Genomic DNA, 18927 nt, shown 5'->3' with positions numbered 1-18927 from the left:
AACACTGGAGGACCATGTGGTGCTCTGAGAGATGGGGTGACCAGTGAAATGGGGAGCCCCATGGTGGATGCCCCAATCTGGGCCAATGCTAATACACTGCTCATCAACGCCAAAGCTGTAGTACCCATCCCTCAGCGACATGCAAGTGTAGAGCCTCCTGATGAGGAGCCTGTGGCTTTGTGAAAGCTCATTGTCCTTGGTCTGCCTTCCCTTTGTACTCTACTATTTAAACCTATCCCCGCAACTGGCTTAGGTCTTCCAGTGCTGCTAAATTTCCACCCAACAAAGACAAGAACTGAGTCCACCATTTATGTATGTTGAGGTATACACACGGGATATATACACACACACATATGTATGCTCACATGTTATGTGAGTGCATACACTCACCAGCTAAAATTAAGCGCGACCTATTCCGAGAAGATAAAGCACCAGCTTAGAAGTTAGCCCAGGACTCAATTTCCACAGTTATAAAATGAAAATAAGCCCAGGCTTCAGGCAAAGACCCTCCCAGGCTGGGAAAGCAGTTGTCTTATAGGAAGAGCAGGACAGAGGGAGTTGAGGGACTTGCCTCAGGCACCGGGGAAGCTGAGGTTGAAACTCAGAGTTCCCGTGCTTTGGACCTGGATTTATCTCTCTGGGCAAATGACTGTATTGTTCCCTGAGGAACTGAACAGCATCTTTCTGGGGCAGAAGGTGGGCAGACTGAGGCCTCAGAATGCCAGGTGACAACATAGAGTTTCCAGGAGCAAGTCAAGACTACTTCTCCTTTACTAAGTACAGAGTACAGGTTCCCCATGAAGCCAATGGGCCAGACTCCCAATTTTCCTCTTAGGAACAACGCTGAGTGCCAACCAGGGCCTCTAAGAAATTCCTCCACCCACTTTTGCCCCCCATCTCCCTAGTGTCCTGGGCAAACGCAAGCTTGGCTGTCTGCATCGGACAAATGCCCCACCAGCTTGGAAGCGGCCTCTCCCACCTCCCTCCAGCCTCCACCTACTGGTTGGAAGTGGTTTCTTTATCCGGAAGAAGCTTTCTGGAAAATGGAAACAGATCTGAGAAGCCACCATCTTTTAATTCCTCTCTGGTTACAAGAGGTAAACCCTTTCTCTCAGGAGACAACTGTTTCCTGCCTCAGGCTTCAGAGACTTGGGGACACCCAGCGGCCTCCTCAGCCTCATGGACTACATTTCCATGTTGGCTCCTTCCTCACCCTGGGCTTCACCCAGGTTTTCATGGAGAATAGTTTTCCTTCTCCCCAAATCCTTACTCTGTTTCTTTTAGAACAGGGTCTGCAGACTATTTCTGTAAAGGGCATCTAATAAATACATTTGGCTTTGGGCCATATGGTCTCTGTTGCAACTAGTGGTGTGAAAGCAGCCATATGCAATATGTAAAGAAACATGCATGGCTGCATCTCAGTAAACTTCATTTATAAGAATAAGCAGCAGACCAGATCTGGCCTGCAGGCTTTGTTTGTGGACTCCTGTTCTAGAACATTTGGCTATTGGTTTCCTCATTCTCTTCAGGCCAGGAAAACAAAACAAAACAAAAGAATACAAAGAATCCAGCTCAAGCTACAGTTCTCTCTGAACCAGAGTACAGAGGCTGGAGCTGGGCTGTGCTTTCTTCCCAATGCTGTGGCCACCAAGGCCAAGGCAGCCTTGGGGATGTGTGGCTTGAGGCTGGCAGCTCAATGGCTGTCCTGGTCAAGACTGACTTCAGAGAGTAAGTCGTCTAGGTATTCAAGCCTTGGGGTGCCCATTTCTCCTACTCAAATCTGCAGTGGAATCTTCATTCTGATCTAACAGGAAGTAGGATTCTTCACCTATTCCAGCTGTCATGTTCACAGGAGGGTCAATTTCTTGGACTTAGTGATATTTGCTTTAAAAATATATATATATATATAATCATTGACACAGATTAGATACTGTTTACAGGGTTGCTGTGGCAACCACATCCATGCTGAGGCCTGAGAAAACAGGACAACTGGACTGGGTGGGAATATATGTTTTTCAAATCCCACCCCAAGGGCACCAAACAAGAAGGCTATTTTTTTTTTAATTTTTTAAGATTTTATTTGTTTATTTGACACAGAGAGACACAGCGAAAGAGGGAGCACAAGCAGAGGGAGTGGGAGAGGGAGAGGCAGGCTTCCCGCGGAGCAGGGAGCCCGACGCGGGGCTCGATCCCAGGATCTTGGGATCCTGACCCGAGCCGAAGGCAGACGCTTAATGACTGAGCCACCCAGGCGCCCCACAAGAAGGCTATTTTTAAGCTAACATGAGTGAGGCATTTCCTGACGGGCAATGTGACTTAGCAGAGGGTCTCTGCCTGGACAACAGGAGGTACATTTCTGAACTGCTGTTCCTCCCACAGTCCCATAGAAGCTCCCAGAGGCCCTGGCCATATGTAAATCATGTCTGTAACCCCCAGCACCTAGTACAGAGTTAAAAAATTGTTTGTGTAAATGCCATCACCCGAGTGCAAAAGGTTTCTCTTTCCAATTCTGTTTCAACAGGCTCTTTTTTCAGAATCCAACACTGTCTTTAATGTGAGCTCATGGTGGTCCCAGGATTTCTGGGTTCAGCCCTGTGCCCAAATGAAGAAAGGAAATATCTCATTGCCTGGGATTTAAAATCAGGTCATACACACAGAGTTGCTTTCTAAAAAATATCATGTCCAAAGGAATAAATGAAAGACAAATACTCAAAATTAAGGTGGAAGAATTCCTTCTATATCACGGTCTGTACAAATTATCCTTTTAGATTTTGAAATCATGGGAAGAACAACAGTCCCGCTGGTCTTCCTCTAAACCAGACACAGCACCGATTTTGCCTCATGTCTTTATGGAAAAACTGGAAGTGATAAGTTCTGTTTGGGGGTATCCTTCGATTTACTCCATGGCCCTGCAGTTCATAGCACAGTCCCCTCTGCCTAAAGACAGCCTTTCTTTCCCATGATCCAGCTCAACCCCCGTGAGAAACTGAGCAGAGAGCTGAGCTGGCCCACCTGGGGCTGCACCTGGCCTCTGGGCTCACCTGGATTCCAGGACTGCCTGGGCCTGGCTGGCCTTTTATAGGCCACACTTCACGTCCCCCTACAACCTCTGCCTTTTAATATCAGCCATAAACTTGCTCCTGGAGACCTTCTGCCTCCCAGGTCCCGAAATGCTCTCCCTTGATTTTCACCCTGGAATCTTTTGTGTCCTATGCCTCATTTATTTTTATTTTTTTTTCAAATTAATTAATTAATTTATTTATTTTTAAACAGCTACTACTAACTGGTCACAAGAGGCAGAAAACAGAACCAGCAATAAGGGTGCTGGTGCCGTCAGAGAAAAGGAAGAATATGCTAGCGGTATTTCTAAAAGCTTCAGAGCCAGATGGGTTCAGGCAATTGGGAGAAAGATACCCTCAAACTGGAGAAGCTGCCAGCAAGACCCCTCTCCACGCACCCACAAGAGCCTCACCTCGACGGGGCTCCAGGTACAACGTCAAGTAGCAAGCGCCTGGCCTCTGACTTCCTCAATCACCTTCGAAGATGACAGGGGAGGGGCTAATGCTTCTTCCCCAGCCAGAGACTGTCCACTGGACACGTGCCCTCGTTTGTTTATATACACACTGCATGGGCTCGCGGGCAAGGTTTTCCGTAAGGCAGGACCAAAGAAAGAAAACCCAACAGGCCTTAAGATTTTGGGGAAAACCTCTATTTTCTCTTACAAAGAGTTGTGGAGGATCGGAACACACCTTCCGTAAGTTGCAGAGATGAAGCACTAAAGAAGAAAGCTTGCAGGCTGCACAGGTCAGTACCTGGTACAGCCCAGCCTTTGAGAGATGGGAGTCCCCTCTCCTTTGCTTTTGGGGTTAACGTTGGAGGAGTAAGCCAGAGACACAGAGATGTAACCAGACTTCTGTGGTCAGTGAGGAGGCTGAACTACATGTCTTCCTCACACGTAGTTGAAGCTAGATGGCTTTCACATGTGTTTCACTGAGGTGCCCTTTCTGAAAAGATTACCCAGAAGCTGATGCCAAGCAGCTGATGCTTGTGAAAGGTGGGGGTGGGGTGGGGTGGTGATCTGGTTGGACTAGGGTGGGGGTGGAAACTCCTTCCTCTAACCACCCCTCCTCCTCTGCTGGGCCAAACCACTCCCAATCTGCCCCCCCCCCCCCCAGAATGGATGGTCCCTGAAACCTGTCTGGTCTCAGTGTTTGCAGTGACATGCTCTCTCTCTTCCATCCTCCGGACCCCTCAGCTTTGTACCGTTCCATAGACTCTTTGTATATGATAATGAAAATAAACCTTCGAGCTGGCATTTTAAGGCAGCTGGGCACCTCACCTGGGAAACTATTACCTCATGTCCAGGCTGAACAAACAGTGAGTTCTCGTAGGCTTGGGCTATATTTCCACACATGCAGGCACCGAGCGGTCGGGGGGCGGGCGGGGACAGATGGTGACAATTTCCAGCACAATGGAGGCCCAAAAATGTATGGCTTCAACATAATTCAAAATTCACATTAGAGTAAAACAGCTCACTTTTCACTTGAAAGAGGACAAAGTAAGTATTCTCAACACAGGCAATGCCTTTTCTATCACCGAGCATATTTCCTCCATCTTATCTTTTGAAAAGGACATTCACGCGTGCACAAACGTACTACAGTTGTTAGGTGAATCACCCTGAATCCCACACCTTGCTTTCCTGCCTGGGAGGAATTACCAGAGAGTTCATAAAGCACATTTTAAAAAATTATACAGCTTTGCTGAATCTGTCAGCAAAGAAATTCTGATATGATGTCCAACCTTTGCAGGAAGCCCTAGCCTTGTGTTCTTTCAGAAGGGCTGTCAACAGAGATAGATTTCCTGAGCCTCCACTAAGGGCTAGGCACTATGTTAGCTACCAGGGACCAACAGAAAATGAGACAAAATAGATCCCTGCCCTCTTGATCCTCCATTCAAGTGAGGGAGACAGAAAAGCAATTAGACAAAATAATAACCTGTGACACGTTTCATGAGGGAATCAAATAGTTAAGTCAGGGAATATAGATAATTGGAGTACGGTTCTCTGAGGAGGTGATATGTCAGCTGGGACCTGAAGAATGACGAACCGGCTGTGAGAAAGACACAGCAAGAGCTTTCTACAAGAGGTACCAGCATGTGCAAAGGGCCCAAGGCAGGAGAGAGTTTGGCGAGTTTGAGGGTGGTTGGTGCGCAGCGTGTAGCTAGCACTGGATGATGCTGGAGAGGCCAGGGCCCCACCGTGCGGGGTCTGTGGACCTTAACAAGAGTCTGGATGTTCTTCTAAGGGCAGAGGGAAACTGGGGGGGAGGGGGGTGGCAGGCATTATAAAGAGAAATGACCTGGTCCAGGTGAGAAACAATGGTGACCTGGACGACAGTGGCAGCAGCAGAGATGAAGTGCAGAGGCGGGGATTCACACAGCATTCCAGCTTGTGCTGGGGGAGCCAGCTCTCAGGTTCTGGTAGTGTAGATCATCCCCATACCATCCCCCCTAGGACAGGGGCATCTCTGGGCCTGACAGGCAAGGACCAGTGCTGAAGATCACAAGAGGTCCATATGAAGAACCAGCCAGAGCCCTTAGATAGTGTCACTGCCTCCTATCCAGGGAACCTACTCATAGACCAGCTGAGATTGGACACACCCCCAGCAGAAAGGAATCAGCTTCAGTGGAGCACGGTTTCCTCCAGCCCCGCTCAGATGCTCCCATTGTTTGCCTCATTCTTTCCTCACGACTGATGCTGTGAAGCTGCCTTGTCCCCTCCACTCAGTGGGGAGGAGACAGAGGCTTCCGGAGCCTAGGTGACTTGTCCTTCCCAGGAAGGGAAGAGCAGAATCTAATGCTGCCTCACCATTTCAATGCTCCCCATGTATTATTTCACAGAGTCCCACAATCACGCCCAGGTAGGCAGAGCAGATGATGGCACCCCAAGTGACAGGTGATAAGCAGGGCTCTCAGGAGCTAAGTGACTTGTCCCATGCCACTGGGTGAGTACATTCTGCCCTGGCCTGGGACCCTGATCTTACTCTGGGAGGCCCTGACTATGCTCCTTCCCCAGAGAAGCCGAGGGAAGAAAGAAGCCCTGGGGTTCTCTGGGGCGTGGAGCACGTTCATTTTCTACTGCCGCAGTAATGCAGGAGCACAAACTCAGCAGCTTAAAACAAGACAAATTTATCATCTCACAGCTCTCTAGGGCTGGGCTGATGTCTCTGCTCTGGGTTTCACAAAACCAAAATCAATGTGTCAAGGGTTGGGCCCTTCTCTGGAGGCTCTGGGGGATAATCTGCTCCTAGACTTACTTAGATTGTTGGCAGAGTTCAGTTCCCTGTGGTTGTAGGACTGAGGTCCCGGTTTCCTTGCTGATGCTGGCTGGGAGCCTCTCTCGGCCCCTGAAGGTTCCCTACATTCCTTGTCAAATTGCACCTCCATCATTAAAACTGGCAAAGGCCAATCAAGTCCTTCTCATGCTTCAAATCTCTGACTCCTTCTCTTGCATCTCCCTGACCTCATTCCTCTGCCTCTAGCTGGAGAAAGATTGGGCCCACCTGGATAATCCAGAGGACTCCCGCTATTTTAGAGCCCATAACCTTAATTACCCCTGCAAAGTCTCCTTTGCCATGTAGTTTATTGTATTCACAGGTGCCAGGAGTTAGGGTGTGGACATCTCTGGGGGGCCATCTGTCTACACAGTGGGCGACCTGGACGTCCAGCCCCAGTCAGGTCTTTGGGGGCCTCCTGAGGAAGCCGGAGAGCAATTGGAGCTCTCAAAGCTCTATTCTGTGTAGACGGTTTGAAGACAGGGTTTCTGTCATAGCCACCGGTATGCTCCCCTGAAGGGGAAAGGTAAGGGCCCCTCAGGTGATAAGTGCAATGCTAGCCTTGCTTCTTTCCCAGCACACAGGCCAAGTGGGGCCTTGCAGGATTCTTTCATTCTGTTCCATACTGTCTCAGCACCTGAGACCACGAGGAACTAATAATGAGTCAACTCTCTGGGTCTTCCACACTGAACCTCCAAGAACTCATGAGCAAGGCCTTCCTGGGGCCGCTGTGCGAGCTCCCAAGTGCCTCTCAGGCCCGGGCAGACCAGTCTCCCTGAGGCACGTCTCTGATCTCCCTGCACTCAAAAAGATGTAGTGGTCTCCCGTCCCCAAAAGCATCAAGTCTGGCCCCACGGCCAGTGAGCAAGGGCCTCAGACCGCATGACTGCAGTGCCAGTCTTCACGGCCCCTCTCCCTTCCCTGACACTAGACATTCAGCCGCACAGAAGACCATTAGTATCCATCAGTCCTTCCTGCTCTTTTAGCCTGTCAAACTCCTCCAGCCTTGAGTGTCCAAATGCTACTTCTTCCTTGGCTCCAGCCCATTCTCCCTTTCTCCACAAAACACCTTCTCCTCAGCTGGAAGTGGTCTCTGGAGTGAAACACTTGCACACACTAATCTGACTCTCACTTTCTTCTCTGTACACGTTATTCCTGCACTGTGAGCCCACTGATGGCAGTAATGTTTTCTCTTTTTATCAAGGTCTTACATGGAATAGACACTCAACTGACTGAATTGCTTTTGGATTTATTACACTCCTTTTAAATACTCTTTCTGGTTAAGGGATAAAAGGAGTTTCTTTTTTGTTGTTATTGTTGCTTGTTTTTGTATTGACTATCCCCTGAGGAGAGGTAGGTCTCTACTTCCCTTTTTTTAAAGATTTTATTTGTTGATTTGAGAGAGAGAGAGAGAGAGAGAAAGCACGAGCAGGGGCAGAGGGAGAAGCAGGCTCCCCACTGAGCAGAGAACCCGATGCCGGGCTTGATCCCAGTACACCGGGATCATGACCTGAGCCAGAGGCAGACACTTAGCCAGAGGCAGACACTTAACCGACTGAGCTACCCAGACATCCCAGTTTGCCTTAAATTTCTAAGGTGAAGTGTATGCTCATCAGGCTAAATGTCCTACAGAGGTCTGCAGAGTGCCCAGGATTCCAGGAGGTTCTCAGCACTGGTGGCAACTGCACTATTATTCACTCACACAGGTTAGCACCTGTGTGAGTAGGATTTGGACACAGAACACTGTTCTTTACCCAGCAGAGGGGAGCCTTGGCCTCCTGCCTGTCCACTCACGACAGAAAGCCGCAGATCCCTTGGGAGTCTGTACTGCACAGGCTCTAGTCACTGCCTCCATGGCATACACACTTTCTGTGCAGCTTTTCCGCCTGAACTCCACCATCCAGGAGGGCAGTCCGAGACTCCAAAGGATCACTAGGAGGCAGTTCACCCCGCTGCACAATCCCTTGTACCAACATGGGCTCAGTGCCTTTTAGTTGAAGACACTACAGTATTTAAATCCTAATGTTATCTGGCATCATGACTTGAATTTCTCCAAAGATGTTATTCTCTTCTAGGAAAGACGTTAGATGCTCTTTGTGGAACTGTCATAAATACACACATGGGCTGAAATTCAGCTCTGCTTTCTGGAGTGGGTCTCGCTCTCGGAACCTTTCTCCCCCTGAAACTGCATCAACATCTGTTAGACACATGGTGGATGATCATTAAATTAGCCCCCCCACCACCACCTAATCAGGAAAAGGAGAAAAAGCAAGGATCACTCTCCCAGAATATTTCCCAGACTCCTGGACAATCTTTCCAATCGAAGAACAATATTTTTCTTTCATTTGAATTTCAAAGAATCACATGTTTAAAAAAATAATGACCCCCTGCCACACTCCTCCTTGTACTCAGTCCTTCTCTCCAGGGGCAACCACTATTACCCCTGTCTACATATATTTCTTTTGATGATTAATCAGATTTAGACATCTCACTGAATTCCTGCCACAATGGACAAGAATTTCTCTCTCCTCCGCCTTCCTAATTTTGACAGGCAAATCATTAGTCTTAGCTCCTCTCCTGCAGTGGTTCTGAAACATCAGCTGCTGTCACCTGGTCAGAGGTGCCTGGGTGGCTCAGTCGATTAAGTGACTGCCTTTGGCTCAGGTCATGATCCCAGTGTCCTGGGATCGAGCCCCAGGGAGCCTGCTTCTCCCTCTCCTCCTCACTTGTGCTGTCTCTTGCTATCTCTCTCTCTCAAATAAATAAATAAATAAATAAATAAATAAATAAATAAATAATCTTAAAAAAAAGAATCACCTGATCAGCTTGTTAAAAGACAGATTGCTGGGGCCTAGCCCATGAGTTTCTGATTTAGTGGGTCTGGGTGGGGCCCAAGAATTTCCATTTATCCCAAGATCCCAAAAGAGGTTGACATGGCTGGTTGAGCAACCACAATTTAAGAAGCAGTACTCCACTGATGACTTCTGTGATTTTAAGTAGTATTTCTTGTTTCATCAAGTTTTGCAATATCTTTTGACCCACCAATTTAAGAAAGTAAGAGAACTTTGGTCATTCTATTTTTACCTCTATACAGTCAAATTTAAGGATATTTGCATTTTATAGTATACTGAAAATCAATAAATAATGCTAATGTTACTTTGGCTACATGATTATTGATCACAGTAGAACCAAGACAAGTGTCATGATTACATATCGTCTTCCACAGTGCAAAGTTCAACTCCTAGAATACTCAACTTTCACTTAAGGGAGAATATTTCTAGTATCAAAGTCCTTCTCTTCCATATACTCCTCTACTTGCTCAAAATCCCATGACATTTTGTTCTATGTTTGAACCATGACATATTGACCATATTTCTATTTTTCTGAGAGTTTCTGATTGCCTTTATTTTTTCTTATTTAGAGAAGAAATATTTTTCTTCTACACTGTATCCTAAAGTTTTGTTACTTTCTGTTATTCTGCCTATTGCTGGCTTCATTCTTCCTAAAGTTCATTGGTCCTATGTTCTAAATTGATCCATTATTTTTTTAAATTTGCTGTTACCCTTTTGTTTTGTTGGATGCATCTCGAATTATTTGCTTGGAAAGGTTCCTAGGGAGGTAAACCATATGGTCCTTGCTTGTCTGGAAAATGACTGTATTTTGACCTCATACTTGACTGTCACGCTAAGTATAAAATTCTAGTTTCAAATCACTTGCTCTCAGAAATTTGAAGCCTTTATTTCACCATATTCTGACTTCTAATATTGCTAATCAGGAGTCTGATGGTCTAGTTAGTATGACTCTAATTCTGTTGTAAGCTGACATATATCCCCCACTATCACCATCCTGTACTCCCTGTCCTGGAAGCATTTAGAATTTTCCTTAAATTTTAGGAGCAGAGACCCTGCAAAATGATGTGTCTGGGATATTTTTGGTTTATTCTGCTTGTAAGTTGGTGAGACCATTAAATTAAAAAATAATGTCCTTTACCTCTGGGAAATTTTATTCTATTGTCTCTCTTCTAACTTTTTAAATTTTCTCTGTTTACTTTTTCTGGTATTCCTATTACTTGAATATAGGACCTTGTAACTTGATCTTTCAGCTATCTTTTCTATGTGTCTTTTAGCCCTGCTTACTGGGGGATTTCTTACCATCATCTTCTTATCCTATTAAATTTTTGTTTCTGCAACCATAGTTATTTTTAAGAACGTTTTTCTTTTTTTGTTTCTTCCCTTCAAAAATAGAATTCTAACCATTTCCCAACGGACAGAATATATTCTTAAATCTCCTTGTATTTATTTTAAGGTGATTTTCAAATTTACATAATCTCTTCTATTCCCTAAATAATCTATTTTCTTCTAAGTCAGTTATTCTGTGGTTTATTTTGTTTCTTTTTCAACATACCACATTTCAATGGTGCAGTTGCCACCACTGGCTGTCCATTTGTATTTAAGAATAAGGCAAAAGGACTAATTAGATAATCTGTGGATGTGTCTGGGTGAATGGTAGGAGGGGAAGCTAGCACTTACACTGGAGCCTCTAAATCCCAGGAGAGGTAAGGCTTTCCTCTGGGGAACCAGCCAACTCACACTATCTCAACCAGTTTATTAAATTCTTTATGGAAGAAAAATGCCTGGTTGCTTGCTATTCCGCATGCCTAAAGTATATAGGGACAAGGACAGGGGTGAAACGTCAACTCTTCCACTTACCAAGTTTCACTTAATACCCCCCCCTTCCTTCCCTATTTCAGTCTCACCTGTCACTCTTGGACCCTTCTGTAACTGCTGGTTTGGCCAGGCAGCCTTTCTGGATCCCTGGATAGATGGACACCAAGCTCCTCTATGTATATAAGGTTCACCCACCAACACTCTTCCCATCTTCACTCACTCCAGAAAATTATGACTCTTCCTGACTGATGCCCCTTCCGCCACCGTGTTCTCCTCCTTGTCCCTATTAACTCATCTATAATCACTGTAATGGGTGATTTAAATGGGTGAAATAAACATATGTGGCCATCTTGAAAGAGAAGTGACCAAGAAGGGCATTTTAATATTAATCTGTCCCTGCATCTTTGGCTTTGATCACGCTCATTCACTGAGACTCCAGCCTACTCCATGTGTCAATAACCAGCAGGACATACTGGCCCCCTTCCAGGGTACCTGTATTTTGAAAGAAGTTCATGTTCAAAATCAAAAGAAGGATCTAAAAAGTCAGCATTGCCAGTAGGTTGTGTGTATGTGTGTAGCAGGCACTGGGAGCCCTGCCCACATTCCTGTACAACTGCCACCTAGCCACCAGCTCATGTGAGTGTAGGCAGCTAATGGCTCACATCTGCATCCTTCCCCAGAGAACTATCCAAAGCTGAAGGGGCTCTCCTTCAAGGAGACCTACACTCCTTTTCTACATGGGATAGCCAGCCAATGGTGGACTAACATGGGACACAAAAGGCCAGCCCCCTTGCCTCAAGAAGATAACTCTTTGGTATAATTTATGCTCCCGAGTTCCCCAGCTCAGCTAGGGCTAGCCTAGCTGAGGCCACATCCTTGCTCAGTCCCTTCCACTTTCCTCACTTCCTTAGGTTTCTCCCATGTGCTCCCAAATCCCTACCTTAGGCTCTGTTTCTAGGGAACCTGACCCAAGACCATGTGGGAGATACTTTGGTAGAGAATTGGGATGCCTTGGTAAAAATCTCACCACTTAATTGAACGTCTGGACACACATGTCAAACCTCAAACACTCCTCTGTGGCTTTGTTCACAAGTGTAATCTGCAAGGCATGGCTCACTTGATGTGCTAGTTTTCCCCTAAGCTCAGCACAGTCAGCAGGAGGGTGGGGCCGGCAAGTGGTTCCACAGCTTTGCTCCCATCCTGCACAGAAGTCTAGTTTAGCCAAAAAGCAGTTTTGCCTGACCATCCCCTCACCAGGGTCCTGGATCTGTGGTGATCTTGGGTGTTGAGGAAAGATTGAAAACCGACTTGGGACCACAGAGTCTTTGCCTATTTCTGGAATAGTAGTGCTGCATGTGTCACGGACGGCTCAGGGCAGACGGGCAGCACTGCAGCCGAGTCAGCTCACGGGCTCACTCCTACTTGGAGGGCCTGCACCTGACATGGCTCTGCAGTTCGTCTACACAGCAGCACATCCGAGAATCTGAGGAGCATCAGACAGGATGGGTGGCCCACCAGCACTTGCCCTGCTCTGGGCTCTAGGGATGCTTGGGTTGGGAATTTCTAACTCAACCACTTCTACAAGATGTCGTTCTCATGCCCTCACCAAGAAAACATTTAGTGAGCACCTACTATGTGACCTAAGTTCTGGAAATGGTCTAGGAACAGGTGTCAAGTTGAGGGGCCAAGTAATCAGTTCATGACCTCCAAGGGGTCATAAGTTTATAGCGGCTTGGGAATAGCCTCACTGTGTTTAAATCACGTAGTTCTTAGACGCAATCCCCCAAACCATATATTTTATCATTTTGCAGATCAGGAAAGGGAGGTGCAGAGAAGGGGTGTGCCCAGGCAGCCAGGGCCACAAGCTCCGCTGCAGGCACCTGCCACCCTGGGCCCTGGCCATAAGCTTCAAGGATCTGACCTGATTCTTCTGGGCAATCTTCTGTCCCTTTTTCCAGCGGAGCACTGGTGTTAGAGGGGGCAGTTCTCTCTCCTCCTCTCCAGTCACGTGCTCGCCCAGGCTGTAGGCAGCTTCAAACACGATGGGACTGATGACGTCCTGCACTCGCCGCTGAAACAATAAACAAGCAGGCGCATGAACTGCTAATCTGGCCGACATGTGAAGAGCATTTCACAGTTTACCAAGACCTTCCACATGGATTGCCTCATAGGATCCTCACAGCCTGCCCTTGTGAGGTAAGATTTTATTGCTCTCATATTTTAGATGAGGTCACTGACGCAGAGAGCAGCGAACGTCTTGTCCAAGGTCACCTTGTTAATGAGCGGGGGCGTCCCCACTCTACCTTGCGTGGTGCTAAATCATCCTCTCTTTAGCATATGGAACACATTACCTTACTTGTCTTCCAAATAGCCTTATAAGCCAGCTGACGGGCGGGAGAGCATCTGCACTCACGCTGTAGGCTAACCCTTTGTATCCGTGGTGTCTGGATGACCAAAAGTCTTTTGTACGGAGATGAATATGGCTCTTGTGCTGGGGCAGGAGATCCAACAACACTGAGGAGCCTATCGTCTTCCCAGGGTTAGGTATCGGTGGAGCTAGGATTGAAAGTCTTATTTCTGGCCTTATGTTCTTTCTTTTGAAACCCCAGGGCTTTAAGACCCAAAGGAATGAACGACAGGTTGCTAGTCACAACAGGAAGGAGAGGAAGGGAAGAAATCAAACAGACAATGGACACCTACAAGATGCCGGGCACTGTACCAGGTGTTCTAGACAGATGAGCAACATGCCCGAGCCCTGTGAACTAGGACTTCTCATCCTCCATCATACAGAAAAGGGAAAGGAAGTTACAAGGATACGGTCCCCAGGGCACAAGGCTGATAAGGATTTGAGTCGCATCTGTTCAACCCTGGAGCTCTTGGCCTTTTGGTATGAGGTGTCACCATCTCCTGGGGACTCTGGGTCCCCCAGTGTAATGGTCTCCTCTTAGAGGCAGGGGTACAGGGTAGGCAGTCCCGTGTTAGGGCCAGCACGTCCTGTGTGAGCTGGGCTTCCAAGTGGAGTGGGGCAAATCTGAGATGTGGCACGAATAAGCCAAGTCCCCACTGCTCTGCACCTGTCACGGGCAGGGAGCCAGCAGAGAAGCACGGCAGGCCCGTCAGGGACTGAGAGAAGCTGTGCAGGCGGGCAGAAGTCAATCACAGAGCCAGGAGCAGAGGTGAGGACTTCACACAACTCTCTGTGTGAAGTTTGGTGGAATTTCGAGCTGATTAGAGCTGTGTTCAAAATAGAAAGTTCTAAAGTTCCCAAGCAGTGCACAGTGAGGAACCTGCTCCCAGCCCTCCTGGCACCCAGCACCCCTCTCCAGAGCCAGGCACGCCTGTCAGGTTTTGGATATTGGTCCAGTGTAAGCGGATGCGGGCGAATCGCAGTTGGTGGCATGCTGTGGTTTGTTTTCTTCGCTTAGCTTGTACGCTGGAGATGGTCCAGTCAGTCACAGAACTCTAGCACACGACGGGTTACTGTGGATGCCCTTACCGACCAACATTTGCACTCAAATCCACCTTAACAAGCGAATGGGTGGCAGCCCGCCCACAAATTAGCAGCATTCTCCAAGATGGGGTCTAGGAACCTCAGTTCCTCAGGAGGGGAATAAATAAAAAGGTCTGAGATCAAACAAGTTGGGGAGGGTGGGTGGAGGGTGGGGAGAGACCAGGTTAAACAACGTTAAAGAGGGTTTTTATTCTGTTTTGTTTTTTTTTTGTTTGTTTGTTTGCTTGTTTCTATTGCAATTGCCTCTGAAAGAGGGTAAGGTCGACTGTGGAACAGACACACGCAGCGGAGGGCAGAGTAGGATTGTCCCACAGCGGCCCAGGAGAGGTGGCGGCACAGGAACCAGGGCGCTGTGGGGTGGGAAGCCAGATGTGGCCACACCTGGGGAGCGGGGGGGACAGATGACTCTGGGGGTGGGGGCCTGAGTGGCCAGGAGATGATATATCTTTGTGTTCAGGAAAGCATTCAGTGGGGAATAGATTCAATCATTCAGCATAACTAAAATATAGGACCTCTCCCAGGGGGAGGGATGGGGAAGCCTTTTGGATAAACTGCTTCCAGAAAATTCTCTTGACTTTCAGATTTTAATACCTATGCCCTTTCTGGGAGCAAAACACACTCCTGGGAAACAGATCTCCTCTGCCTTGCTAACTCTGCTAAGCAGAGTTTAAAGACTGTTGGGGGTGTGGGGAATAAAAAACCAGTGCGATCTTCATGGTTTTACAAATAAGTGCTTCCGTGTTTGTTTGTTTTTAAGGTTGACTACCTTAAGCCTTTTCATTTAAATCCTTCACAGTGAAATAAGTCAGTCATTATGTTTTTATTCTTGGGCGAAAGTTTGAATCTCGGGGTGGGGTAGACAGAAGTAGCTCATCATTTCTTGGCTACCAAATGCATGTATTCCAGAGACTGGGGCCAAGATGTTACTTTACTTAATCTGCATACCACCGGAGCTGGTAAGATTATTGCTCCCATCTCGTAGATGAGGCAACAGAGGCTCAGGAGCTCAAATAAATCACGCTCCACCGCAAAGCTAGTAACAAGTGGTAGAACCAGAAGCAAAACTGCTTACCCTGAAGTCCATAAAATACTATTTAATGGTTATACCAACTGCTTTAGGTTCTGACGTCACCCTCAAAAATCACCTGTTAACTGAAGAGGATACAGGGCAGGGGTGCGGGGGGAGGGGGCTGTTTCTCACACAAGTATGCCAGCACTGTTCCTAAACCTGCGGCTATTCCAGCCAGGGTCACCGTGGAGGGAAACCGTACTGGTGTAGCTTACTGGGGATGAGTCATGAAGTCTGACATCTAGGCGTGCAGATGCTGTGCTCTGGCACTGATTGCAAGAACCTGTTTTAATGAAGAAGTCTGGAAAAACAGTTCTTATTACATGTCCTGGTAGCTCTGGGCAGAAGGGACCAAAACCACACCAAGCCGTGGGCGGAGACAGAAGAGGGTGCAGCATGCTGAAAGGCGCCAACACCCCCAAGAGGACATTCCCCCCGACGCTGTGTTTGTTTTATCTGAGCTGCAAAGGAAAAGTAGCAGCAACATTTAGTGGTTTCCTTTTCGTTTTTGAAAGCTTCCCTCAGATCAACACTGCAATTAGTGGAGGACCTTCTTAGGATAGAGGAGGCTTAGCCTTCTGGCACAGACTGTAATCACTGAAATGTTACTGCTTTAAAAAAAGAAAAATCACCGCTATGAACTGAAGCTTCTAACGTTGAACACTTATTTGACAGACCAGGAGAAAAGAATCTACCTTTTCGCACGAAAAATCTACAGGAAGTCTCCTGATTCTGAAAGTTGAAGGAGGTCACATGGAGAACACCCCCCGGGCGGTGGCAGAATTTGTGGTGGTTGAGGTTTTACAGGGAACTTACCATATGCTCAACTTGAAACTTATTGGGTTCTTACTTTAAGCCAGGCAATGTGCTGGGCCTAAGGGAGACAGATATGAAAGACCCTTAGGGAAACAGGTAAGCAGTGACCATCTAGTGCAACACGCACAGAACGGAAGAGGCTTTGGAGACACAAATGAAGGACATCTGATTTGGACAAAGGGTCGGAAGGCTTCTCAGAGGAGGTGCCCCAGGCTCAGCCGTAAGACAGAAGGACATCGGCCAGAGAGCAGGCAGGAAGCACGGCCGGTCCAGCAGGGTGGAGAGGACATGGGGCGTCCAGTGGATTGCGTGTGATTCCCAAAGGTAGGGAAGTTGGGCTTGTGGGGAGGACTAGGGAGAGAAGAGGCTGAAGCAGAGAATGGATCTCAGGGGGACTCACAGGTTGTGCTGACTTCATCCTGGGCGCTGGGAAGAATTGAGAGGAGGGTGAGGTGATGCTAGAGGCTGGGCTCGAGAAGAGTCCCTCGGGTTTCTGGCACTGATAGGGGTGAGATGGGAGGCAGAGAGGCCAGGCAGGAGGCTGGAGGAAGCTGTGTTCTAGAAAGATCCTCGTAGCTGTAGAATGGAAGCAGACTGACGCGGGCAGGCCTGGGGAGAAGCAGGACAGATGGAAGCTGCCATAGGGCTTCAGAGGAAAGACTGTGAAGGCCTTTGCCAGGACACAGCAGTGCTGATGGAGCAAAGGGGAGGGACGGAAGGGTGACTTAGGAGGAAGAGGTGGTAGGACTTGGGGACTGGATATGGGGACGATCTCTCTTCCATCAAGAGTTACGGAGGATGCCCTTGTGTTCAGCTTGCGTGAGTGCATGGACACATGCCACTCCACATCATGGTACCAACGGAAGGACAGGTGTGCAACGAGCTTGGGTGTAGACATACTGAGCTTTGTTACAACACAGAACTTTCCTTTCTGGCTCCAGACTCTAACTCTGCAAGGAATCTTCCCAAATATACTGATTGGGCCTAAACCTCAGTGCTTCCTTTTGTCTTCTGCAAAACTGTCCCCCTGCTCCAGTGTCCAGGGTCAGCCTTCCCTGGTACTGGCTCGTACAGACCCGCCATAGGTCCTCTGCCTATACCACGAGCCCATCCAACCATCTTCCCAGGGATGGGCTTTGCCCTCCTTTGGACTATAACCTCCTCCTTCCTCAGCTCACCTCACATGCAAAGGCATTCTCTTGGCGCCCCTAGGGAGGGCTGTGTGGCCTTGCAGAGTCTGCTGGCAAGAGGCAGTGAAGGCCTCAGAGCAACATGCCTTCCTACAGACTCCCATTCCTTAGGGAGAGTCCTTTGGGCTTTTCCCTCTAACTGATCATCTTGCTCTCAAAATGAAACAGAAGTAACTCAGATGGAAAACCCTGCAGAGGAGGCCCACGACAGGCAGGTGCCACCCACCACCAGGGTTGCTCTGCTCCTTTAGCCTGGGGTGTCTAGACAGTTGTCCAAGGCCTCAAAGCCTTTGTCTCCTTTATTTATGGAATCACAGAATTTTCATTGGTGAGTATAATTAGTATCAAATCATAAGAACCCACCTACCTGCCCAGAAGAAGGCATGCATTCCTATGTGGGGGAAACCCCACCACCCTCCCCCAGGGTGATTTGATTCCAATCCTTGCTCCAAGACCTGAATTAAGTGGGCCCTGAGCTCTGTGCACCCCCAAACTGCCTCGAGAATTAGAAACCTACCTCTCAGCTGTTTTTCCCCAAGAAACGAAGGGTTGTCATCTTTCTTAGCTAACTAGCAGCTGCAGGGGTCAACTAAATGAAAACAGGAAGGGCTGGCCTCACTTTAAATGTGCAAATAACACAGAAGGTCAGCAAATAAGCCACTAGAAGCCACTAGCATTAAGCCAGATAATTGGCTTCGGAAAAACCCTCTAAGTGTTTTTTAAAGAGGCCTTGGTATTTTTTTCTTTTTCCAAACATGTGATTTTTTTTTTTTTTTTTGGCCCTTCCCTGGATCCTTTCTGCCTCTTTCTCCTTACACAGGGCTCTACTTCTGCCCATGGAGGCCTTTCAGGTACGCCGAGGAATGAGAAACCCTGAAAGTGGAATCGAAAGTGGAATGCTTTCCGCTTTCCTTTCTCTCTCTGATCATAAAGATTACAATAGCAGTTAAGTGATTCAGGCAGTTTAAAACACACACACACACACACACACACACACACACACACACACACACACGGGCAGGCACAGGCACACACCTGTTTAAAGGTATTCAAGAACTACAAAGAGAGGCAGGACTTCAGAGTCTAGGGTCCCCACGGGAAGGAAAGGACAATGAGGGGACCCCAACATGTGGCGGCACTAGCCCCTTAAGCCGTGTGCGGATTTGGAAGCGGCGTGGAACTGGCAGCAAAGAAACTGAATGTGAAGTGGTGATTCAGAGGGCCCAGTGTCTGAACGAGTTTCTGGCAGTCTTATGAGTCTGTGAAGATAAAACTTAAAGCTAAGGGCTACTAAGGCCGCCTGGACTTGAAGGCCAAGATCTGAGAGAGAAAAGAGGCATCC

The 18927-nt window shown here is 47.8% G+C and overlaps 1 protein-coding gene across 1 annotated transcript in view; it reads right to left on the bottom strand.

The window, feature by feature from the left end:
• ITGA9 (integrin subunit alpha 9) overlaps positions 1 to 18927 on the bottom strand; it is a 337384-nt gene that overhangs the window by 155521 nt on the left and 162936 nt on the right. Inside the window, 1 exon segment of the mRNA XM_027583039.2 lies at positions 12921 to 13070. Coding sequence (XP_027438840.2) covers positions 12921 to 13070 — 150 coding nt within the window.

Source organism: Zalophus californianus, chromosome 1 (genome assembly GCF_009762305.2).
Source record: "Zalophus californianus isolate mZalCal1 chromosome 1, mZalCal1.pri.v2, whole genome shotgun sequence".
In the NCBI taxonomy this organism is placed as follows: domain Eukaryota; kingdom Metazoa; phylum Chordata; class Mammalia; order Carnivora; family Otariidae; genus Zalophus; species Zalophus californianus.
The sequence above is the reverse complement of the archived record's forward strand: the minus strand, read 5'-3'. Positions and strand labels throughout refer to the sequence as shown.